Genomic DNA, 25,806 nt, shown 5'->3' with positions numbered 1-25,806 from the left:
GCGCGCGGGCAGCCCACCGAGTCCCAGAACCCTCGGGAGCCTCCCCAGCTCCGCGAACCAGACAGTGACGAAACGGCGGAAGATTGTGTGCTGCCGCCAGCGCGCCCCCCACCCCCCCACCCCCAAGCCCGGCCCAGCCCGGCCCCCGCCTGCCCAGCCAGCCGGTTGGCCTTGAAGAGTGGGCAGCAGCCTCCGGCTCCGGCCCCAGCCCCGGCCCCCTCCGGTCTCCTCCACTGGAACGCAGCAGGTTTGGCTAGCCTGGGGGCCGGGGCTGGGCCGGGCTGGGCTGGGGTGGGGAGGGGAGGGGGGGGAATCCCATGACGCGGTCGGCCCCGCCCCCCGGCCCTATATAAAGGGGTACTTGGCGCGCTCTGACCCCAAGCAGCTGGTCCGAAGCAGTAAGCAGCAGCAGCCAGGAGGCAGTGTCAGCGGAGGAGTTGGCGACAGGAGCAGAGGGCACCTGAAGCCAACCCAACCCAACTCAACCCAACCCATCCCTACCCAGCGATCGAGTGAGTGAGCCGGCTTCATCCCCTCCCAGCGAGAGCCCGTTCTCCCCAAGGCTCTTTGGTAAGTGTACCGGTAGGGGCTGGTCGAATGGGATGGGGTGGGATGCTCTGCCCTGCCTGCCCAGGCTTCTCTTGCAGCCCCGACATGCTGCGCTGTGGCATCTGCCGGGCCAGGACCTGTTGCTGGCTGCCTAGAGCCCCTACTCCCCTTGCTCGCCTCTGCCTTGGGCAGCTCTGGCTTCCCCCTTGGTTTTGAGGCTTAGTGTCCAAGCCCCACTTCCTCCCCCACTCCCTGCCCTCCCAATGTAGGCTGATGCCGAGGCTGGTGGCTGGGGGAGGGTGGAGTGTCCAGGAATGGACCACCTCGAGGTCTGGTAACTCCCGGCCCGTCAGGAGATGGGGACGAGGGGCTGTTTTCGTTCACTTTTTGTCTTTACCACCTTCCCTTCCCCTTCCACTCAGTTTGGGGCCACGCCCACTGAACCCTAGTGGGTGTGGGAAGGGTCTGGGAGCTTATCATCTTGCCCTCCAGGTGGACGCTGAGCCCCTGCGGGGCTAGGGTGTTGGCCTTGCTGATCTAGTCTCCAAAGCTGAAGGTGAGAATTGAGGGAAAGGGGTAGAAACTCTGGACACTTGGAGTACTGTGAGGTCAGCCGTCCTAAGGCACCACTGACTGACTCTCTTTAGCCACATGAAGGACCACCTCCCCCCCTTCCCCCTGGAGTCTCCAGCCCGAGAACAGACAAGTTTTTATGGGTGGGAGGGGAGAGCAGGGCTGGGGGGGGGAGGGGAGATTTCCAGATCTTTGACCTGCTGCTGTGCATCTAACTTGGGGCAGGGAGCATTAAGCCAGTTCTGCTCCTGGCTCCTCTAGCCTGCTCCAGGGCACAGACTCCTGGCCCAGGCAGGCCCTGGCACCTTTCCTTCCCTGGAGGGGGCTGGGACTCTCTTCTACTCAGGTGGGTGGTCTATTGCCTCCATTTATCTCACCCCTGCAGACTAGTTCCTTTGTGAAGGGAAAGTGCAATCTTCTCATTTTTAGGCCTTCAAGTTGTCCTCTTCTATTTGATTCTTTCAGCAGACCCCAGTGACCTGGAAGGTAAGATGCTTGGCCAGGCCCTAAGGCGCTTCGGGCAGAAGCTTGTTAGGAGGAAGGCCCTGGAACCAGGTGTGGGGGAGAGCCGCTTTGCCCGATGCCTGAGCACCCTGGATCTGGTGGCCCTAGGTGTGGGCAGCACATTGGGTGCAGGTGTCTATGTGCTGGCTGGTGAAGTGGCTAAGGACAAAGCTGGCCCGGCCATTGTAATCTGCTTCCTGGTAGCTGCCATGGCCTCTGTGCTGGCTGGGCTCTGCTATGCTGAGTTTGGGGCCCGAGTCCCCCGGACTGGCTCAGCTTACCTTTACAGTTATGTCACTGTGGGGGAGCTCTGGGCCTTCACCACCGGCTGGAACCTCATCCTTTCCTATGTCATCGGTGAGTGGGTAGAGATTGTAGAGGTGAGGGTAACGAGGGGAATTGGTGGGCAGGGGCCCCAACGCATGCATGGGCTTTATGGCGCCAAGGTCCAGAAGATACAGGGGGATTGGAAAGCTGTGTGGCCTTCTTCTCCATTCATGGCTGTCATTACCCAGACTGGAACTGGCAGCAGATGTTTGGAATGAGCCATAAATGGAAGAGGGAGCTAGGGGAGAAAGTGTTAAGAGGGTCATACCACTGTCCTGCTTCTGCCTCGGTCTCTCCTGTACCTTTCCCCCCTCAGGTACTGCCAGCGTGGCTAGGGCCTGGAGCTCTGCCTTCGACAGTCTGATTGGGAACCACATTTCATTGGCCCTCCGGGGTACTGTCTCTCTGCACGTGCCCCGAGTCTTGGCAGAGTACCCGGACTTCTTCGCCCTTGGCCTTGTGCTGCTGCTCACTGGTGAGGGAGAGGGCACATGAAATAGAAGAGATCTGTAGAAAGGAAGGGAACCTGGTACAGGGGACCAGGGGCTGATTTGCCTTTTCTCTGGGTCTTCAGTATTTCATTTTCCCCCACCCTCTCACAGGGCTGCTGGCACTGGGGGCCAGTGAGTCAGCATTGGTGACCAAGATCTTCACAGGTGTGAACCTGCTGGTTCTGGGCTTTATCATTATCGCTGGTTTCATCAAGGGTGACACCCACAACTGGCAGCTCACACAGAAAGACTATGAAGAAGAGGCCTCTGGACGTAATGCCAATCACAGGTGAAGGGTGTGGAAACCTGGGGCTAAGGTGGGCACAGTCTAGTGGGAAGAGCACTGGCCTTGGAGAGATCCCCTGTGGCTCATAGAGGACCCTCTGAGGCTCAAGTGAGATCATGGATATGAACCTTTTGCTTTTTAATCGCATAAATGTTAGCCACTGTCACAACTGCTACTACTATTGAGATTTTCTCCATCACTGTTTAGCACAAGCTTATAGAGCTCTGATGATGGTGAACAGATACGACTGAGAGCTTTCCGAATCATCACCAGACCCGAGGTGGCAGAGTGCTGGAAGGAGCCTCTTTCTTTGCCCTGGCCCATTCACCTCTTTGCCCTTCTCCATTTCAGCCTTGGAAGTTTGGGCTCTGGGGGCTTTGTGCCATTCGGGGTAGACGGTATCCTCCGTGGGGCAGCCACCTGTTTCTATGCGTTTGTTGGCTTTGACTGCATCGCCACTACCGGTAACACACCGTTCTCTACCATCTGGGGCGGAGGTGGAAGGGTCAGTGTCTGGCAGGGCTGGGGGAAGGGTACCTTCTCTCTGACTTTGGAAGCTCTGCTCCCCCAGGGGAGGAGGCCCGGGACCCCCAGCGCTCCATCCCCATGGGCATCGTGGTCTCCCTGTTGGTCTGTTTCGTGGCCTATTTCGGTGTCTCGGCTGCGCTCACTCTCATGATGCCATACTACCTGCTGCAACCTGAGAGCCCCTTGCCAGAGGCCTTTGGTTATGTGGGCTGGGCCCCTGCCCGATACCTCGTGGCTGTTGGCTCCCTTTGTGCTCTCTCCACCAGGTCAGTGCTAAATGTGTACTTTGTATCAGCTCGAGCCCCCGGCAACAACATGCAGCCAGAAATGGCCCTTGCTAAGCCTACAGGAGAAAGGGAGAGGCTTCGGAGGGGATAGTCCAGGAATTTCCCCATGCTGGGTCCTTATGACTCCCTCCTATCTCCCCCCAGCCTCCTGGGCTCCATGTTCCCCATGCCTCGAGTGATCTACGCCATGGCAGAGGATGGCCTTCTGTTTCAGGCTTTTGCTCGAGTCCATTCCCGGACACACACCCCACTTGTGGCCACGTTTGTCTCGGGCATCACTGCAGGTACAAGTCCCTTCTTCCCTTCCTCTCCTTCCCTCTCATCCATGCCCCTTCTGAGTCTGCTTCACAAACCCTCTAGATGTTGATGCCTTCCACCTCCATGGCTGTGGAGGTATGCCAATGCTTCCTCCTTTTCTCCCACTCCTAGCCCTGATGGCGTTTCTTTTTGAGCTCAATGATCTTGTGGACCTCATGTCAATTGGGACACTGCTTGCCTACTCCCTGGTGGCCGTTTGTGTTCTCATCCTCAGGTGGGCCCCCCCCCCCCCCATTTGAGGTTCCTTTTCTCTCATCCTGATTCAGCAGGAGGACACCTGGTGTTCTTCCCAATGCTGCTCCAGCCCCAAGCTGAGGCTTTGCTAGGCGGGGGATGTGGGGGTGGAGGGAGGGGGTATGTGACAGGAAGTCCCAAATCCTAGGGAGAGGGGGAGGAGAGAAGAGTAGATGTCACCAGGCTTCCTCCTGCTTCTAGGTACCAGCCTCATGAACTAATACAGCCAAAGGTGGATCAGGCCGTGGAACTGCAGTGGCCACAGGAGGATAAGGAGGAGCCAGAGCCTGAGAATGAGCTCCTGACCCTGCGGAGCCTACTCTGCCCATCCCACTCTGTGCCCACCCAGCTCTCTGGTCATATTGTCTATGTAGCTGTCTCCATTCTTGGTAAGCAATGGAGTGGGGACCAGGGCAGAGTAGGATGGTGTGCCTGGGGCCCCACACACAGGGTGCTTTGGACCCACCAGGCCATCTGCTTCAATCTGATTTCTTTTCCCTCTCTCACCCTGTAGCGGTGGTGATGATCAGCCTGTGCTTGGTGCTGGCCCACTGGGCAGAGCAGCTGAGGGCTGGGAACCCCACCTGGGTTACTGTGAGTGCCCTGCTCCTGGTGCTACTCATCGTGACTGTTACCATCATTTGGAGGCAGCCCCAGAGCCCAACTAGTCTCCATTTCAAGGTAAGGGACTTCTGAGGGTTCCATTTGCCACCTGCCTGGGGAGGAGAGCCCTAAAGTCCCCAGGGATACCCAGCAGGGAGGAGCCACAGTGTGCCGATGCTAGCATTGCTTTACCATCTTGGATTTATACTTTTAGCAAACCTTATTCTTCTCCCTGGCACCCTCAGTAGTCATGATAGCAGTTGGCCTGGGCACACATGTGCCTTTTCTTACTCTGCTCTCCCTTCAGGTGCCCGCACTGCCTTTCCTCCCAGTACTGAGCATCTTTGTGAATGTTTATCTCATGATGCAGATGAAGGCTGGCACCTGGGCCCGATTTGGGGTCTGGATGGTGGTTGGTAAGTATCTGTCCACGAAGACAGGGACTTGACCTCCAAGTTTTCTTCATGTTCCTCTTAGGCCTCTTGGGTTCTTGGTGGAGAGAATGGCTGTTCTCCCACTTCACAGCCACCTTTTCCCCCCACCCCAGGGTTTGCCATCTACTTCACCTATGGGATCCGGAACAGCCTGGAGGGGCAGAATGAGCCAGCACCCTCGCCTCCAAACAGGGCCAAAACTCCAGAAGGCAGAAGCCCTGTTGCCCCTTCTATCTGACTCCAACACCCTGGAGATGCTGTCAGCACAACACTGGAGATCACCTCTGTCTTTGTGTTCTTGCTCAACTCCTCTTCTTGGGTTATAGGGGACTTGGGCTGCTATTGGGCCAGGTGGGTCATGAGGCCTGGGGATGTCTCTTGTTGGGTCCCTGGAAGGGTAAGGGGCGTTCTTATACAGAACTATATTTATTGTGATTGAAGGACTGGCCTTTGCTGTTTCTCGTCTGACCTTTTTTACTGTCTTGTCTGCTTTGTGAGCTTTTCGAATTAAACAGAGGAAAAATAAAAGCAAGAACTGTGTATTCTCTTCTCTGGGTTCTCCCTTCCCCTTCAGTCTTACCTCTCAGGCTGCCTCATGCATGGAACTCAGCTCTCCCCAAGCCAGGGAGGGAATCAGTTGTCCTTAGATGTGGGCAACTTGGTGTGAGCATTGTAGATGGCCCAAGACTAAAGGCTAATGGATCGAGGAAGAAATGCCCTCCAGACAAGTACGGAGGGCCTCAGCCTTGGGGCCTTTTCACTTTGAAAGGGAGGGAGGAGAGGACAGTTCTTCTGTGATTTGGGTCTCTGGCTCATCCTCTTCGCTCTGGGCTGCTCCAAGGATGCTCTGACTGCTGGCTGGGTCACTGATGGTCAAGAACATCCTTGGAGCACAGCTGAACAGGTTCTCCCAGTCTTGAGCCATATTGGAGGAGAGGAGGCGCTCAGCCTGGAGCTGAGGGGTTGGGAAGAAGGTTTTAGCTACAGCTAATGCTGTGAATTGACTTGCATTTCTTTTAGTTGCTTCTAGTTTTCCAACCCAAGGTTGTACCCCCAACCACTTCATCTTCATCAATAGCTTCACCTGTAATGCTGAGGTCTTTCCAGGTCCTTCCTTCCCCATTGCCATTCTACCTTGTACTAGGGAATGGCCAGACTACCCATGGCCTGGGTACCATATGGATAGCACCTGGTGGCACAGTGGGTAGAGTGCTGGTCCTGGAATCAGAAGAACTGGAGTTCAAATGCAAACTCACCTATGGTCACCTGTGTGACCCTGGGCAAGTCACCTGACCTCTGTTTACCAGTTTCCTCAACTATATAATGGAGATCATATAGCCCCTACTTCCCAGGGGTGTTGTAAGAAGCCAATGAAAGAACATTTGTGAAGCACTTAGCACGGTGCTATATAATGAATCGCTTCTTCTCTCTCCCCTTCTCTCCCTTTTTCCTCCTGTCTTTTTTTCTTGTTTCACCTATGCAGCACACTACCCACTTTGTCTATACTTTTCCCTTCTATTGGTCCTTTCCAATGATACCAGCCCAGTGCCTAGAAAATCTGGAATTTGGGAGCTGTGTTTGTAATCACGATTGACCAAATGAATCACTTGACTCCTTGGAGGCCCTGGAGAATTTAGTCACTACCCGAAAATATTTGAACTTGGAAATTAAGATTGTAGATTTAGAGTGGAAGCCTCAGAGGGCTTGAATGCTACTAGCTCCTATGTGAAAACCACGTGAAGCTTGAGAGTCTTGCAAGGTGAGGACCACCTCACATGTGATCAAAAGGGAAGGAGGTGATGTTTTTTGGGGGGCAGTCTAGCTGCTCCCTCCAGCCTGACCCTCCTCAGTATTTAGATTGCAGACAGGATCAAAGGGACTGCCAAAGGTTACATTCCCTACTCTGCCAGTTTCCAAGGCCTTTTCTTGTCACCTTGTAATCCTGAGTTAGAGGGAGGTCTTCCTGGGTACAAGAAAGAGCTCTGGCTCATTTCTGCTCTTCTCTTCCCTCAAGGCCTGCCCCCCCTCCCCAACTGCAAAGAGAGAGCCCTTTCCTCTCCCGCAGGTGTGTGATCTGCTTACCCCTGTGAAATTCTACCATGTGACATGATTAACTGATCCTTGTTCTGTGAAGTGTCAAGAATCTGAGCCTTGGTCAGCCAGGAGCCCTTTCACAACAACTGAATGATGAGAAGAGGCGCACTCTGTGGTGGAAGGAGTGGAGAACAGATGCTGAATCAGGAGGGACTCTGCAGCTTAAACCCACTGTTAAGCCTGGGAAAGTAACCCTTTGTTACTTAGGAGCCCTGTCAATGATCATGGCCAAGGCCCTTCATCTTTCTGGACCTTTATTTTATTTATCAAATGGGCATAGCTTTGGTCAGCCAACAAGCATGTGGTAAGTACTATGTGCCTGGTGCTGGATCCAATAAGATTGACTTAAAGGGCTTTAGAAACCTCCATCAAGCACTGTATACATGTCAGTGCTTTTAACCCTCTCACTTGGCTCCCATACAGAAAAGTCTCTTTAACATCAATCTCTCGCCAATGCTATACAGCTTCAAACAAGTCTTACTAAAACCGAAATCTCAGAAGAATCCCAATACCAAATTCTTGCTGCAGATGCCCAAAAGGTGCAATGGAAAAACGCCCGATGGTTATAAAGTCAGCTGTAGTATATGTGTGCAAGAAGAGACCTAAAATGCCCCAGTCTCAAAATCTATGATTGGAAGAGGAAGCGAAGGGGATTGTGATCTTAGGGAAGGACCTGCCCAGTGGTATCTGTGAAAAGTTAACCAAAGCAGAAGGGAGGCCTCCAGCTCTTTGGATAGATCTTTTATTAAGAGAGTAGAATGGACCTCTCCAGATCAGAATGTTTTTCTTTTATGCCTTCAGATACTCCAGTGCCTTGACTAGAATAGGCCTAAGGGTCTATAGATTCTCATGACTTGAATTGAGATAGGGGCAAGGATTGCACAAGCCGAAAAAGTCTGGGTGGAGGGAGTGAAATTCTGCAAGACTCCATAGAAGTAATTGTGGTCATGACTCGCCCTGTTGAGGCCATGCAGTAGCCTCCCTTTGTCTCCAGGGAGGCCTGGCACTCCAGGGCTCCGCCAGGCCCTTCTGGTCTAGGATCCAGATGCGAGCTTTCTACCCTCCACCCCAATTATCAGCCACGTGGCCGGTCGGGATCTGGCTTGGCCTCTGCTCGCTTAGTTTCAAGGCCCTTGACAGCTGACCAGGAGCTGTCCCGGAGGGAGGCTGAGGAGGCCTATGGGGCTGTGAGCGGGGCGGCCCATTGGCACTCAGTCAGCTGGTGAGTCGGTCAGGAAGGTGGTTGTGTGGAGAGGGAGGGGCTGGGGGCCTGGGGCTGTGTGGGGCAATGGCTCCTGGGCAGCCGCTCCGGGTCACGCCCCGCTCCCAGCACCCCCTCCCCCCAGCACCATTCTCTGGCCCCGCCCCCTGCAGGTCCAGTAGACGCGAGGTAGCGTAGCCAGGCTGGAGCCCTGAGAATGGGAGAAAGATGAGGCTCGATTGGAGGATTCTCCACCAATCGACAGCTGGGGAGAGGGTGCATCCTGACCAATGAGGAAGCGGCGTGCCCACCGGCCCGCCCAATCGCTGCGCATTCTGCCGCACCTCCCAACAAAAGGTTACCAGGCACCATTGGAACGCGCGAAGTACCATTGTCCGTGACAGAAGGGACGGCAGCCCAGGCTCGGGGCGGGCTTCTCCTGCGGCGCGGCTCGGCTCACTTCCCTTGGCCGCCGATTTGGCCTGCCTTCTCCGGCTAAGGCGGCCGCCCCCGCACGGGGGTGGTGTGCCGGCCTTCGTCCAGTACAGGGTCCGAGAGGAGACCGGGCCGGGCCAGGGGCGGCGGGGCCGGGGGCTCGAGGGGCGGCCGAACCGGGCCAGGGGCCCGGGGCTCGAGAGGCGGCCGAACCGGGCCAGGGGCCCGGGGCTCGAGGGGCGGCCGAACCGGGCCAGGGGCCCGGGGCTCGAGGGGCGGCCGGGCCGGGGATCCGAGGGACAGGCCGGGGCCTGTCGATGTAAGCGAAGCCCAGCCCAAGCGTGCCTTTCTTGGTGATCCCGAAGCGTCCACATGGAGGGGAAGCTTCATTTTGAGCAGTTGAAAGGTACAGAGCTTCCAAGGGGGCTGTGCTGGGAATCTCAGCTGCGGGGAACTTGTAAAGGCAGCCTTGGACAGATGACATGAAGAGGCGGGACTAGGGGGAGAGGTGGGGCCGGGCCTGGTGGGTCTGGGGCAGGTCGGGGTGTGCCGCTACTGGCCACTTGTCAGGCTCTTGACCACAGGAGTTCTTGGTAAGTGAGGGTTGTCATAAGGCTTCAGAATCAGGCAGGCCCACCTTCACTTCTTGCCTCTAACAAGTGGACCGGGTAACCCAGGGCAAGCCGATGAACCCTTCAGGGTTCCCAGACACATAAGACTATAAGGTGCAGATGAGTTGCTCTGATCAGCATCGATGGAGGGAATCTCCACACCAAGAGTTTTACACCTCCTCCCCAAATAAAAAGACCCTAAGTTACTGCGCATACTAAAGTACCTTAATCATCTGTGAAAGATTAAATTATGTTCTACATGGTTTGAATGATCAGTATAATTTATTGTATTATGATTACTTGAAAATTGATGACCCATGTAAAATATTTATGGAGTTCTCAATTAACAAGAATATTTGAGTAATGAAAACAATAAATTCCTTGAAAGATTATATCTAAAGAATGGTTGTTGCCTTAACGAGTGATCAAAGTTAACCTGTAGGCAACTAGGCGGCACAATGGATAGAGCGTTGGCCCTCCAGTCAGGAAGGCCTGAGTCCGAATTGGTTCTCATACAGTCACTAGCTGTGTGACTTTGGGCGAGTCACTGAATCTCCATCTGCCTCAGTTTCTCAACTGTAAAATGGGGATAATAGTAACACCTAGCACTCAGGATTGTTTCAAGGTTCAAATGAGATGATAATTGGAAGGCACTTAGCACAGTGCCTTGCACATAGTAAGCACTGTATAAATGTTAGTAGTTATTATTATGGTAGGAATGTCTGTCATGGTGAACTACAGGGCTTTTGTCCTAGTTCTGTGCCGTTTCGACTAGTCATTAGGAATTTGTGGATGGCTCAAGGATTAGTGGAGGATTTGGAAGAGAAAATTGTGATCCAAAAAGAATTTTGATAGCCTAGGATTATAGGCTGACTCTTGAACAAGATGAAATATCACAGGGATAAATGTGAAGTCCTACCCTTTGGTTAAAACCCCAAACCCAATTGTCGAAGTATGGAATTTGGCTTCATAGCAGCCCACATAAAAAATGATTAAAAGTTTTATATCAGGGGTTCTTAAACTGGAGTCCATGGACTTAAAGAAAATTTATTTGGGTAACTACTCAATTGGTTTCCTTTGTAACTCTATGTATTTTATATGATACACTTAAAAACATTATGAAAAGGGGTCCATAGGCTTTACTAGACTGACCCAGGGGTTCAATGACATAAAAAGGTTAAGAATCCCTGCTTTAGATGAAAGCCAATATGAATCAACATTGTAATGTTGTTGCCAAATAACCTAACATGCTTTTAACCTTCATTAATAGTGTAATCATTATAAAGCTTCTTCTTCCATTCTTGTTTGATAGAGTTCAAATGGAAATCGTTCTGGGACAAGTCACCATCCTGCTGTTTTTCTTTCTGTTTAATATTTTGTGGACTTTTCCGACTCCTGTCTTTTGACTCTCACTGAGGCCTGACTCCTTCCTGATGACACGGCCTCCCTGACCTCCCTTTCCAGAGTTGGCTGCACTTTTACTCATTCCCCTCAATTCAGTGGTTGAGGTGGGGGAGTGTGAATATTCCTTAGTCCCCACTGCCAATTCCAGGCTCTGCTGATATCACCATCACTCAGTAACCTCTCCTCCTTTGATGTACACTCAATCCATATTACAACTGTTGTTTCGGACCTCCAGGACAATCCCCTTCTTTCCTCCAAGAGTTCCCTGCCTAGCCGACACTCTCCCTCTCCTTCCCAACTCTTCTCCTCGTACCAGGGGACTTCAACATATGCACTGATACTCCTTCAGACACCATATCCTCCCACTTCCTAAATTTACTTCCCATGCCCTATCACTCCATCCCGCCTTAGTGGGATGCTCATGTCCTTGATTCTTCCATCACCCTGTACCACTTCCATGTTCATGAACTCTGAAATTCCCTTCTCTGATCACAATCTATTGTCATTCTACTTCTCCCTCTGCCCTGGAAAGCCCTAAACCTGTTGTTTGTCCTCACTGTGACCCCCAATCCCTCAGCCCTTCAGTTCTTTCCCAGACCATCATCCCTGCACTGGCTACACTCTCCTCCCTTCCTCTTCACTAGTCAGACCACATCTGGAGCATTATGTTCAGTTCTGGGTGCCAAATTTTAAAAGAGACTCAGACAAGCTGGAGCCCATCTAGAGCAGGATAAAAAAGATAGGGAGGGTGCTCAAAATGGTTAGATTAAGAACAGTTGAAGGAACTAGAGATTTGACCTTGTAGAACTAAATCCGTGTAACTGACACATTGTGACTGTGGTAAATAAAAATCTGTGATCTTGGTCATTAGTTCTAAAACATAGGTTTTTAAAAGCTTAAATCTTTAGTAACCCCTTGTGTAAAATGAAAGTTATATAGAGTTGTAATATTATATAGTATGTCAAGGCTATCATTGTGGGTGAGGCTTAACTTGAGTGACTTCTGTAGTGTGCTTGAGCATGGTGTGGGTCCAGTGCTAGAGCAGCCAGGCTGCAGTGCTGGTCAGCAGGTTGGCCTTGGAGTGGTGCATTTTCCATCCACAGAAAGTCTCTCGTGACTATGGGCAGCCGCACACAGAAGTATCCACAGCCTTGCACTCAAGTTGTTGAAGGGTCTAAGATGCTTCATCTAAATGAATGCTTTATTATTTGTTAGCATCCGATGATGTGGTCATATTGGGTTTCTTTTTTCACTTGTCCATATGATTTATTATAGCGATTGTTTTCCTGCTACTAAACCATCCTTTTAATTTTACTTCGAAACCCTACTTGGTCACAATGGACAATTATTTGGCTGTATGGCTGTATTCTATTTGCAGAAATTTGATTTAATATTTTGCCTTGTTATTCATTAATAATATTCGTCTAGTTTTCTTTCTCAGCTCGATCTTAATTTGGTTAAGGAACTAAAACCATATCTGCTTCACAGAAACCGTTTTCTTACTTTAATAACGATGCTGATTGCTAGCATTTATACAGTCACACTTTTAGGTTTGCAAAGCACTTTACCTATGTCACGCTCACTCGATCCTCCCAACAACCCAACCCTGGCAAGTCCATACTACTATTGTTTTCATCTCACTCCGACTCTGGACTCTCTCCAAAATGGATTTGAAACAATATAGGAATTAATCGTTTTTTTCAAGTTTGCTGGATTTCGCTCCCGAATGCATTTGGGCCCAGTGTATTTTTAGAGGGCTGGTTCATAAAGGCCTGTCTGATTTCTCCTTCTGAGACTGGCCTGTTTACTTAGGTTTTGCTACCTCACACTGCCATATGTAATCATTTATTTCTTTGAGATTTTCCAGTGGATTATTGGAGAGCTGTATTTTCTTGATTTCTTTTGCCCCCATCGCTACCTCTTTTTTGCTCATTTCTCATTTTGATTTGAGCTTGCTTTTTTTGTATTAGATAGGCTAACTTTATCAGTTTTGATAGTCTGCAGCAAAAGCTCACGGATTGATTCATTCCATTTTCCTTTTGTTCCTTTGTATTGGTCTCTGCTCTGAACTTGATTATGTTTCTTTAGGTTTTCTTTTAGTACGTTGCTTTGTTGTTTTAAAATTTTCAAGTGTAAATTCAGTCTGTTTGTTTTTTCTCTTGATTTCTTATTGGTATGAACACGTAATGCTAGAAATTTATTTCTGCATACATCTCGGCTACATCCTGCACCTTTTGATGTGTAGTATCTGTGCTGCTATTATCTCTGATGTCATTTGTTATTATTTTTATACCTCCCTCTTTCAGCCAGGCTTATTTAATCATTTGCAGTTTCTACCTGGCTCTCTGTCTTTCACCCACTGTATCATTATTAGTTACTTTCTGAGGACAAACGATGCTAAGCTGGAAAGGACTTATCACCAGTGGCCTAGCCATTTGATGATGTGGGTTTTGGCCATGGAAAGCCATGAAAGAAAGCCACATGTCGAGTGGGCCTCAGGCCTGTGCAGCACAAGGACTTTGTTGGTATCCATGAAACTTCAAGATATCTAGAGGAAGGTGCTTCCCCTTCTCCCTCCACTCTGAAGATTTATAGGAGAGCTTGGACAAGAGGCACATATGATGAGTGAGCAGGATCATATTGTATCTGAATTATTGATGAGATCCCAGATCCCCCAAATAGTGCGAGATGGCTCACTGTCTACTACTAACTTTATTGCAATATGATCTGTCAATGTAGTGTATGGAAGATCTGCCTTTATGTGTTCACTTACATCATCTTCATGGCCCAGTATAAGAAGAATTTTGGTCTCAATTCCATGTGTAGGGAAGACTAACGTGCAGCCTTGGTTTTGTCTTTTTTCTTCTTGCCATCTTTCTCTTGACTATAGTTTAGTGCTCTCTCCAGTGCCATGCCAATGTTGCTGACTTGGTAGTAGTAGCTCAGTAAAATTTAGACTACTCTTTAATTTTGAATCTATTTAAAATTTTCTGAATTAAATGTTCTTTTCCCTTTAGACAGCACATTCCTATATTTTATCTTTAACGCTACCTTAAAACATTTTATTATTTTTATTGGAAAGTTTAATAAACAGCATTAAAAACATTAGGTTTGTCTGACTGTGTTACTCTCTTGCTCAAGAAGATTCAGTGGCTTTCTATTCCCTCTAGGATAAAATGTAGCCTCCTTTGTTTAACATTTAAAACACTGTGGGATCTGACTGCAGCCTATTTCTAGGCTAATTATACATCACTACTCTTCATTTCAGTCAAATTGGCATACTTGATGTTCCTCATACCCAACACTTGATTTCCTACCTACAATCTCCTCATTCCTCCCTTTCCCTCTTAGCATCTAGTTCCCTTCCAGGCTCAGCTTAAGGTCCACTTCCTTCCAGAGGTCTTTCCTGCTGCCCCTCCCCCAATTGCCTTTTATTTAATATATATGTATATAGATAACATATATAGTATTTAGTACACATTTATTAGTCTGTTTTCCTTAGCTGTGCCCATGTTCCTTCCCTGTACAATATAAACTCCTTTAAAGTAGAGACTTTTCATTTTTGTCTCTGTATCCCTGGGGCCTAACAAAGTGTCTGGCTTAATAAGTGCTTAGTAAGTCTTTAATAAGCAGTGCTTAAAGTACAAGTGTTGAATCACAAATAATATATACTTTCTTATTGCTATCCTTTTTGTTATTTTCCCAAACTAAATGAAACTCAGCTATCTTTGTATTAGTAAATATGTAGACATCTTTAATGTGAACTTTCCCTTACTCAGTGATAACCAGTGCTAGGTGATTGGCTTTTGTAATACATTGCCCTCACTTCTTTTTCCCTTCTTGTTCTTGATTCCTTTCTCCCCGTTTCCCTGAAGTACCCTTTGGAAATATTTAATGATTCACTCAATACAGTACTCTGAGGGCTCTCACATTCTAATAGCTACTAGCTTATCTTGATTTGAAAAGTATAAACTGTTTTAAATGCTTAGCTTTTTGGCTTGGGGGCTTAACTGATGTTCAAAGACTTCCATGAAGTACATATTTTTCTCTAAAAAACCTTTCAAAGTCTACATTCTTCCCAAATGTTTATTTCTTGACTTTGGACAGTATGCCGAGTTTTGCTGGGTACGTAATTCTGGGTTCATGGCCTATGCTTCTTAATTTTGTACATGTTGTATTCCATTTTCTCTGAATGTCCCTTGTTTTCCTTGAGAAGTTCACTGTGATCCCGCTTAATGTTCCTTGATAAGTAATTGCTATCTTTTTTTTTGGCAGGTGGAAATATGTTTTTCCTTTTTGTAATAATGTTAGAGTTTAAGCACAATATGTCTAGAACTCTTGAATCTGGGTTCTTCCTTATTAAGAGTTCTTTAGATTCTTCTTGCTTGTATATTACTGCCTATGTTTACTAACACTGCTGCCTTTCTTTGACCATTTCCTGTAGTGTAATATGGAGACCTTTTTAAAGAAAATTGTCTTGGATATTGGTAATCCTGAAGATACTGCATCTTTTCTTTTCTTTCTTTCTTTTTTTTTTTTTTACTTCATCTTAACTTGTCCTCTGTGTCTGTCATTTGATTCAGCAGACTTTTTTGGCTAATTCAGCAATTTTCCAAGCCTGTGTTTCTAGTTGATCTTCATTATCTTCAATTCTGTTATCTGCTATAAGAAGTCTATTTTGGGTTGATTCTTTCCCATTTTCTCAACTGGTCTTTTCTTTGCTACTTCCTCTTGATCTTGTAAATTCTACTTTAAGTCTCTCCTGTGATGGCTTACTTTCTCCAAGCTCTTCTTGTCTTTTTCTAGTCATTTCCAGTACTTTGATGGTACTGTGATCTGATTTGTGTTCAGCCTGACTATGGCTGCCTACCCTGTGTATGTGCCTTCTTGTAACCCTCTGTTCAGGTTCCACTCTTGACATTGGGTGGGTACCAGTGGAGCTTGTGGACTGTACATTGGTTAGCACTCATCCTGACTGTGTGTGTCCTGCCTGTGGGACAACTCTTGTTTCTTTTTCTCCCCATCTGCACAACTTCTGGCCCTTGTTCCATAGTATTTAAAAACATTGGACTGACCTTTTCTTCCCTTACCTGTTTGGATTGCTATTGTCTTGTGGGACTTTTAGTCTTTTTTCATCTCAGGTGTTTCTTATTGGGAGTTATTTGGAGCCATATTATGTGAAGAGCCTTTGTCCCTGTCACTTTGCTATCTTGACTAGAAATGTGGATCAGTCGTGAGAGGCAGTGTGGTATGTAGACAGAGTGCTGGGTTGGAAGTCTGGAGATTTGAGTTCAAATCATACCCTGGGTGCTTCCTACAGGTTGGAGGAAATCTTAGAGTGGCATTAAAATATGAATCATTATCATTTAGTCACAGTGAAACAGAAATAGTATAATCACCAATAGTTACATAAGTTCGATGATGCATGGCATAGTAGAGCATTGGACTCAAAATCAGGAAGACTTGGGTTCAAGTCCTGCCTCAGATACCTACTAGGTGTGTAACCCTAGGCAAGTCACTTAACTTCTCTGTTCCTCAGTTTTGTCAACTGTGCAATGGGGATGAAATAGCATTTAGTTCACAAGGTTGTTGGGAGGATCAAATCAGATAATGTCTATAAAGCACTTTGTAAACCTTAGAGCACTATAGAGATTATTATTATCACTGTTACTGTAAAAATAAGTCCTTTAATTTTATTGTAGGGCTTTCTGATAGAAATGGTCCTGAGACAAGTCGCTATCCTGTTCTTTTTAAGCTTAACGTGCTGTGGACACACAGGTCAATAAAATAATAATGAGACTGAGATAGCGGCAGTGATAAGAATAGAGATTCAGGGGACCCAGGTAAGACACAAGAGTTGGCATTTGGCATACCATGCTTAGCTGGTGCTCAGGTGCTCATGACACGCTCAGCAGAGGGCTGGACTACTCTCTCAGGAGTGGGAGCAGAACATGGAGGAGGTTTCCCCACCACCCCACCCCTGACCTGTCATGTTTTCTTACCCAGTTGATGCATAATCATTCTAAGAATAGCACCTCATACTCGGACAGTCGGCAGGTGCCTTCGGCTAGGGTATTTCATTTGAGCTTCATGACAATTTTCTGACACTCACACTGTGTGTGGAAGAGGCAAGAAACCCTAGGAATGGTGAAAGCAAGGTGCTTTCCTTCCAGTTCTCCCTGCAGACCTGGCTGCTCTCTCTTCCCTCAAGAGCTGCTCAGGCATACTCGGCTCGGCTCTAGGACCGCAGTGAGAGTATTCCCAACCTTCCGGTAGCTGTCTTTCCAGGCTGATTTGAAAGTGAGCCTGCTTGGCAAGGGCCTTGACTAAATTTCTCTCGCCTCTAGTGCCTAGCACATTGTTAGTGTTCCATAAACATAATTAAATGGGCTATGGAGTTATACCTTAGGAGCAAATAAATGAAGCATGTTGTTGAGGAGACAGAAATCTGACAGTCTGGCGTAACCATGGTAACTAAAACAAACCAAATCTTCAGGGAACAAGCAGGGCTTATCTAGGAAGGGGCAGCAGGTTCTAATGAGCTGGAGGAAGCAGCCAATAGAGGCACGTTGGCCTCCAGGTCCTTAAGAGCGCGGTTGGACTAGGGAGCCCTGACAGTCTGTTCGAGTTGGACGCTGATATATTTAAGGATCCTTGGCTACCCAGGAAACAAGTCCAAATGAGAATTGCTCTCAATTCTATGGCACCTTTCACTTCTGAAGTGACAGTTGTGATGAGCAAAAGGAGAATGAGAGTGTTGAGGATCAGCCTGTTTCTAGACCATCTGTAAACATGAATTCACTTGTTGGTTTTTGAAATAAAAAAAGATTTGTTCAGTGACCCCCAAATTGGCTTGTTATTGGAAAAACTGAGCCAGCTCAATATTGAGATTCTCGTGGTAAAGGAAACTAGAAGACTTAAGGAAGTTGTAGCTGAATAGAAGGTTCCATGAGAAAAGAGAGTACCATGAAGCTTAGGGCAGTTAAGATGCCCAAAAGAGATAATCATTCTCATTTTACAGAGAGGGAAACTGAGGCACAGAGCAGTTGAGTGACTTGCTTAGAGTCACATAGCTTGCAGCAGAGTTGAAAATTGAACTCAGGGTTCCTGAGCCCAAGTCCAGTGTTTTCTCAACTACACTAGGCTGCCTCCCACAGATACTCCACAGAGAATCTACCCCCTGTGCTGCTGGAGGCCTTCCTCGAGGTGTTTTTTTAAAAGCAGTTCTGACCTCAGTAGAGCCCTGGGGCTATGCATCTAGCAAACATGCCTGCTACACCACTGGCCCATCTCCTGTTGTGGTGCAAATCGAAAGAAGCCTGGACTCAGGCTCAGGAAGCCCGACGTATATTCCCAACTCTGACATTTCATGTGTCTGGATAAGACACCTCATTTCTCTGTGTCTCCGAATTTCCTCAGCTATAGAATGGACATTAATAATGCCTCGCTGCCTAACCCCAGGATGGTTGTGAGCAAGCAGCTTTGTAAACCAAAAAGTGCTGGAAGAATGGAAAGACACGGGAGCTGTTATATATTGGGTTTTTTTACATTTTATTTTTATTCTATTTTTCTCAATTACATGTAAAAAATTATTTTATATTTATTATTTTAAATTTTGAATTCCAAATTCTCTCCTTCCCTTCCTTCTCCCCTCCTTGAGAAAGCAAGCAATTTGTTACAGGCTGTACATGTGCAGTCATGCAAAACATTTCCATATTAGCCATGTTGCAAAAGAACTATATAATGTTTTTGCACCCAAATTTATCATATTTTTAAATCATGGATGAGGCATGGACAGGGTATGATCTGGACTTGTGGAGTTGGCAGTACCCGTAACAATGAGACAATGGATCCATTGAAATATAATTTTTAAAAATCTCAAAGAATATGAATGATCAAATAGGCAAGTGCTCAAAGACTGTGATTTTTGTCAGCATAGGGAAATCCTAGCATGGGAACTCCCTCCACCAATTCAGATAGCAACTGATCTGAAAGTTAGAGTTGCAAATGACCTTAGAGATTGTCTAGTTCTCCAACACCCTTATTTGACAGCTGAGGGCATTAAGGCTCAGAGAGGCCAAGATTGTTCAGGTAGTAAGTGGCAGAGCCAGGATTTAAACACAACTCTGTCTCCAAATTCTTTCCCTCCCTCCCACTCCTCCCTCACCCACAGAGAAGGCAAGCAAATGATATCAGTTATACATGTGAAATCATGCAAAACATATTTCCATATTAGCCATATCACAAAAAAAATAAAGTGAGAAAATTCTACTTCAGTCTGCACTCAGAGGTCATCAGTTCTCTCCCTGGAGGTGGAGAGCATGTTTCAGCATCAGTCCTTTGGAGTTGATGAGAGGAGGCGAGTCTTTCACAGGTTCATCATTGCAACATTGCTGTCACTATGCACAATGATCTCCCGGCTCTTCTCACTTCACTTTGCGTTATTTCTCATAGGTCTTAGCAGGCTTTTTCTGAAACAATTCCCCTTGTCATTTCTTATAGCCACAACTTGTTGATGAGCAACCCCTCAAGTCCCAAACTCTTTGCCACCACAAAAAGAGTTGCTATAAATATTTTTGTACAGGTAGGACCTTTCCCTTTTTTATGATCTTTTTGGCATACAGACCTAATAGTGGTATTGCTGGATCAAAGGGTATGGCCAATTTTGTAGCCTTTTGGGCATAGTTCCAAATTGTTCTCCAGAATGTTGGACCAGTTCACAACTGCACCAACCATCTATGAGTGTACCTATTTTCCCTCATCCCCCACCATAAGAAAATTTGTCATTTCTGATAGTTGTGAGGCAGTACCTCAGAGTTGTTTTAATTTGAGCATTTTTCATATGACTGTATATAGCTTTGATTTCTTCTTCTAAAAACTGCCTGTTCATATCCTTTGACCCCTTATCACTTGGGGAATGCCTCTTATTTTTATAAATTTGACTCAGTTCCCTATAAATGAAAACTTTATCAGAGAAACTTGCTGTAAAATTTTTTGATATTTCTTAATTGTCTATGGTACCTTTTAGCAAAATATAGTTTCTCTGATTGTCTCTTTTAATTAGGCCTATTTTTGCTTTTGCTTTGTCTGAAATCATGATTGTTATCCTTGCCTTTTTTACTTTAGTTGAAGTATTTTAGATTCTGCTCCAGCTCTTTATTTTAACTGTGTGTGTGTGTGTGTGTGTGTGTTTCAAGTGTGTGTCTTGTAAACAACATATTGTTGGATTCTGGTTTCTATTCCATTCTGCTATCTGCTTCCATTTTATAAGTAAGCTCATTCCATTCACATTTACAGTTATGATTACTGTGTATTTTCCTCCCTCCTATTTTCTTCTTTTTAGCCTTCTCTCTCTTTTTAGCCTGTCCCTCCTCAAAAGTCTATTTTACTTTTGACCACTGCCTCCCTTAATCTGCCCCTCCTTTTTATCACCCCCCACCCCCAATATCTCTTATCTCCTTCCCCTCCTGTTTCCTTATTAGGTAAGTACCCAACTGAGTATGTATATATGTTCTTCCCTCTTTGAACCAATTCCGATGAGAGTGAGGTTCAAACATTGTCTGCCACCCCCTCCATTTCCCCCTCCATTCTAAAAGCTCTTCTTTGTGTGCCTCTTTTATGTGAGAAAATTCTCTCCATTCTACCTCTCCCTCCCCCCTTCTCCTACCTAGTGTATCCTTGTTTCTCACCCCTTCATTTTTTTCCCCCGGAGGTCATCCCAACATAATTGACTCACATTCATGCCTTCTGTCTCTGTAGACTCCTCCTTACTTGCCCTGACAATGATAAAGTTCTTAGGGGCTACATGTATTGTCTTCACAATAAGAATGTAAACAGTTTAACTTTAGTCCCTTAGATTGCTCTTTGCGTGTTTACCTTTTTATACTCCTCAAGTCTTGTGTTTGAATGTCAAATTTTCTATTCAGCTCTGATCTTTTCATCAGGAATGCTTGAAAGTCCTCTATTTCATTAACTATCCATTCCCCTCCCCCGCCCCCCAGGAGGATTATACTCAGTTTTTCTGGGTAGATTGTTCTTGCTTGTAATCCTAGCTCCTCTGCCTTCCAAAATATCATATTCTAAGCCCTGTGCTTCTACTTTTGTAGTCAAGGTAAGCTCTTCCTAATCAAGGCCAGTGGAATATGAGGTAGATGTGGTGTGAGGATTCTTCCATCAGATAGACCATAGGACTTAAGAAGGGGCTTACTTTCCTTTCTGCTAGTTTTTTGGGAAGGTCTGTTGATGTGGAGGTTGTGAGTGGATAGCCAGACTTAGCTTCTTCCAGTGGAGAGCTCACCAGGGATGTTACAATGATCAGCATCCTGGATTTTTTGGGGGGAAAGTTTATTGCATATAAAAATAAGTTATTCAACAATGTAGATTTCAGTGGTGGAAGCTGTGAAATCTTATGTGATCCTGACTGTGGCTACATAACATTCAAATTGTTTCTTTCTGGCTGTTTGCAATATTTTCACCCTGACTTGGGAGCTCTGGAATTTGGCTATAATATTTTTGGGAGTTTTAATTTTGGGGTCTCTTTCAGGAGGTGATCGATGGATTCTTTCCATTTTACCCTCTGGAACTAGGATATCAGGGCCATTTTCCTACATAATTTCTTGAAATATGATGTCTAGGCTCTTTTTTTGATCATGGCTTTCAGGTAGTACAACAATTCTTATTAATTATTAATAATTATCTCCCCTAGATCTATTTTCCCGATCAGTCATTTTTCTGATGAGATATTTCACATTTCCTTTTAATTTTTCATTCTTTTGACTTTATTTTATTGTTTTTTTATGTCCTATGGCATCAATAACTTCTGTTTGCCCAATTCTAATTTTTAAGGAGTTATTTTTCTCAGCAAGCTTTTCCGTCTCTTTTTCCATTTTCCCAATTATGTTTTTAAGTTATTTTCTTCAATATTTTTTGCCTCTTTTACCAAGCTGTTAATTCTCTTTTCATAATTTTCTTGCATCACTCTCATTTCTTTTCCCAATCTTTCCTCTGTCACTCTTATCTTTTTCTTTAACTCTTCTAGGAATTCTTGTTGGGCTTGGGTCCAATTAGCATTTTTCTTTGAGGCTTTGCTTGTAGTTGTTTTCACAATGTTGTCTTTTTCTGAGTTTCTATCTTGATCTTCCCAGCCACTGTAGCAGAGTTTTATAGTCAAGTTCTTTTTTGTTGTGGTTTGCTCATTTTTCCAGCCTATTTCTTGACTTTGAACTTCATGTCAAAGTTAGGCTCTGCTCACCTGGGGGCAGGGAGGCCCTGTGCCAAACTCCAGGCTTTTTTTGTGCCACTGTTTTCAGAGCTAGTCCTGGTACAAGTTTTTGGTGCTTCCAAGGTGGTGTGATCCCAGAAGAAGTGTGGTCACTGTTTTCATGGTTTGCACTCTGGTCTTTACCTGGGAAGGGCCCCTGCAGCCACAAGCCCTATTGCTCCTCTTTGCCTTGGAACTTTGATGAGAAGGGTTCCCCTCTGCCCTGGAACTGTAGCCTAGAACTGCTTATGGGCAATAGAGCTGCCAATCAGAGCCAGCTGCACCCACTGCCAGCAAAGGGGCCCCTATAACCTCTTTCTGATCAGTTGTCTGATATGCTTACTGCCCCTGGGCTGAGAGCTCCCAAAGAAGTTGCTGCTGCTTGCAGCTGCCTTTAAGGCTCACCACTGGTGGTGCTGTACTTCGCTCTGAGCTGGTGCTCACCTTGGTGTCACAGACCTCTCCTGCTTATGTTCTAAGTTGTCTTAGGCTGGAAAAATATCTCATTCTAACCTCTTGTTGGTTCTGCTACTCCAAAATTTGATTTGAAGAGTTATTTTAAAGTTGATTGGAGGGGAATGTTGGGAGAGTTCAGCTGGGTGCCTTCCTGTCTTTTGCCACCTTGGCTCCACCAACCAAGTCCCCAATGCTGTTGTCTTTTGAGATATGTCCTAGAGAGTTGCCCGAGGCAACACAGGTGACAGTGTCCTGGCAGGCAGGCCTTCCTAACTCCGAGCCTAAATCTCTACTATATTAGGCATCTGCTCCAAACAAGCAAATAAAGAAGCAAAATAAGGAATCAAATACTAGATAAAGCCAGAAAATAGAAATTCTACATATTTAAAAGAAAAAAGAAAGGAGAAGCCTTAGCAGCTTATTTGCTCTGTGTCCCACTTCAGACCTCTGTTTGATTATATATTTAAAAGTTTATTCTTTTTTATATAGTTCTAATCATATTTTTTTAGTTCTACTTTCTTGGATCTATAGAATTTTCCATTTTTCTTTGTATTTTTCATATTTGTCATTTTTATAACCCAGTAGTATTTCATTAGCATTGCTTTACCACAGTTGGTTCAGCCATTGGATGTTGTTAGAGTCTGCCCCAGGCAGGACTCGCATGTGTCTGTAATTAGGCAGAGAAGGATAAGCTTCTTTAGGGGCAGGAGGAGCAAAGCTTCAGGCCAGAGGAGAGCAGCCAAATCCTCCAGGCCTGTCTGCTCTGTTGCTACAGTGACTGTAGAGCATCTGTCTCCGAGGGGGCAAAGACAAGCAGGGGAAGTTGTTGCCCGACAGAATTCAAAGCCAGAAGATGTGTGGAAATGCAGGAAGGAGAAGTGTAGGCACTTGACACATTTTCTCCTCTCACACTGCTTCCTGGGAGTCCCTTTATTCCAGAGGCATGGCGTCTGCAGGGCTGGCACACTGTGCGTTCCCTGGTGAGTCCCCTCCCCCCCCCCCATCGCTGCCAAATCCATGGACTTTGAGGCTTTGTCTTGGTGGAGTGGCAGTGGGGAGTGCTGCCAAGTTGGAGGCTCTCTCGTCCTCTCCTTGGGCCCCAATGTTTTAGTCCTCAGTCAGTTGGATGAAATTCCAGGAGACATTGAGATGTAAGGATATGTTCATTTCTGACTCTTAGTGGCCCATTCATACCCTATAACAGGGCATTGACCATGCACCTGAGGATCAGGCACGACCCTGTGGCCTATATAAAAAGCAAGTTGGTCCCACTGAAATCAGCCAAGAAGAGAGTCCTCTACAGGGAAAGAATTCAGTTCTTAAGGACTCTCTAAGTACAGCAAGGGTGATGAGTATTTCTTTTACCCTCCCCTTTATTGGCACCCAGATACAGATGAGCCAATAGTCTTCTCAAAAATCTGATCATCTGATCATCCTTCCATCCTGTTGTCTTTCTCTTTCCCTTACATCCTGTAATTTCATCAAGTGTCCCCCATTGGGAGACTCAATTGATTGGTGAACCCTGTATATCCCCATCAGCTGTGGAAGGCAGAGACTCAGAGAACAGATTTTGTAGTCAAGGCAAGCTCTTCATAACCAAGGCAGATGTGGTGTAAGCATTCTCCCATCAGACAGGCCACAGGACTTGAGAAAGGACTTATTTTCCTTTCTGCTAGGTTTTTGGGAAGGTCTGTTGATGTGGAGGTTGCGAGTGGACAGCCAGACTTGGCTCCTTAGAGTGGAGAGCTCCCCTGGGATGACCATTAGGTTAGCACTCTGGATTTGGGTTGCAGGGGGAGGTGCAAAGAGTTTATTGCTTATAAAAATAAGTTATCTGACAATGTAGATTTCTGGCAACATATGTGATGACCAGTTCCCATTAAAATGACAGTAGCTCCTGAAAATGACTTACAGGAGTGATTCAGAAAGATGAGCTTGCCAGTATCTCTTACACACTCATAAGTTTCTTATGTACACAAAAAAGTCTTTTCTTCTGTGTACCAGGTGAAGTATATAATAAATCTTCATCAGCCACAGAGACAGAGCCTTGTATCTAAGAACACTGGCTCAACCTTAATACACAGTGGAACACTATTAAAGGAAGAAAACAAATGTCTTACTCTGACTTAGTGTGACTTAGTGACTGCGTTGGCTCCTAGTAATCAGTGTTTCCCTTAAGAGAACCCTGTACTTTCCCAGCTCTATGCCTTTTGTTCATGTTCTTAGCCAGGCCTGCAGAGCTTGTCCCCCATTTCAAATTCTGCCTTTTGAAATTCTACCCATTCACGAAATCTTAGCACCTTCAAATGGGAAGGGCTGCAGCGTGCATGTAGGCCAATCTGTTCTTCAAGGTTCAGCTCGTATGCCACCTCTTCTGTGATGTCTCCTCTGCTTCTTTGAGCCAGACATGGTGTCTCCTTTCTCTATACCTTTCAAGCTCCATGCTGGGAAATTGCTCCCACTGGGATTCTATTATGAAAAGTCGCTCTATGTGAATGCCTTCTGTCCTTGACTAGACTGGAAGAGGCTTCTTCAGGGGAGAGAGCATGTTCTCTTTCTTCAGATCCCCAGCATCCAGCACCACACCTTGCACATACTAGGCACTTAGGAAATGTGTGTTGAATTAATTTTTGAAAGTGCTTTACAGTATTTGTCGTGGGTGCTTTCTGTTCTGACTCTTTCGGTATCCAGGAAAATTGCCTATAGGTAGAGACATCGAGTCAATGAAAGCAGACGTCACACGAGGGTGGGCAAAGAGCTGCTTTCTGAGAGCATGGAAGGTACGGAATAAGCCTACCTAGTTGGCCGGGAGGAACTCGGAAGCCTCGGTGGATCAGGAATGAGGGAGGCCTGGAGCTCTGGCTCCAGGCTGTGCGAAAATTGTGCTATCGTTCATCCAGTCTCAGTAACTACTTCACCTGGTAGCTAATGGCAGTTTCTTCTAAAGCAAAGACTGGGACTTCAGAGACAACATCAATTACTTATGTCTGTGTCTTGAAAATATTAGTATGTATTTTGGCTTCTTCTGGGTCATAGGCTAGAACTTCCGTGAAATATTTTGTGTAGCTCCCTAGGATGTCAGATATGTCATTTCCAGAGCTTGCCCAAAGTAACATGGCTAGCTAGCTGCAGAGCTGGGACCTGAGCCCCGCCTCTTTTGAATAGACTGTACCGCCCACCTCTTTAATGGCAGTAATGACATATAGATGAC

General features: G+C 46.4%; 1 protein-coding gene across 1 annotated transcript; it reads left to right on the top strand.

The window, feature by feature from the left end:
- The first annotated feature begins 328 nt into the window (after positions 1–328).
- SLC7A3 (solute carrier family 7 member 3) lies at positions 329–5,662 on the top strand. The gene is made up of 13 exons (XM_036740140.1): positions 329–570; positions 1,042–1,105; positions 1,588–1,983; positions 2,270–2,428; positions 2,556–2,733; positions 3,082–3,194; positions 3,302–3,524; positions 3,690–3,829; positions 3,975–4,077; positions 4,299–4,486; positions 4,612–4,778; positions 5,008–5,116; positions 5,248–5,662. Exons 3-13 carry the CDS (start codon positions 1,614–1,616, stop codon positions 5,370–5,372), a joined length of 1,875 nt encoding a protein of 624 aa, XP_036596035.1. The 5' UTR covers positions 329–570; positions 1,042–1,105; positions 1,588–1,613; the 3' UTR covers positions 5,373–5,662.
- The last annotated feature ends 20,144 nt before the right edge of the window (positions 5,663–25,806 follow it).

Source organism: Trichosurus vulpecula, chromosome X (assembly GCF_011100635.1).
Source record: "Trichosurus vulpecula isolate mTriVul1 chromosome X, mTriVul1.pri, whole genome shotgun sequence".
NCBI lineage: Eukaryota > Metazoa > Chordata > Mammalia > Diprotodontia > Phalangeridae > Trichosurus > Trichosurus vulpecula.
This window is presented reverse-complemented; position numbering and strand designations above follow the sequence as displayed.

Coding starts and splice junctions, on each gene's coding strand:
- SLC7A3 (XM_036740140.1), top strand. CDS start 1,614: ATGCTTGGCCAGGCCCTAAGGCGCTTCGGGCAGAAGCTTGTTAGGAGG. Junction 1,984..2,269: donor CATCCTTTCCTATGTCATCG/GTGAGTGGGTAG, acceptor TTCCCCCCTCAG/GTACTGCCAGCGTGGCTAGG. Junction 3,525..3,689: donor CTTTGTGCTCTCTCCACCAG/GTCAGTGCTAAA, acceptor ATCTCCCCCCAG/CCTCCTGGGCTCCATGTTCC.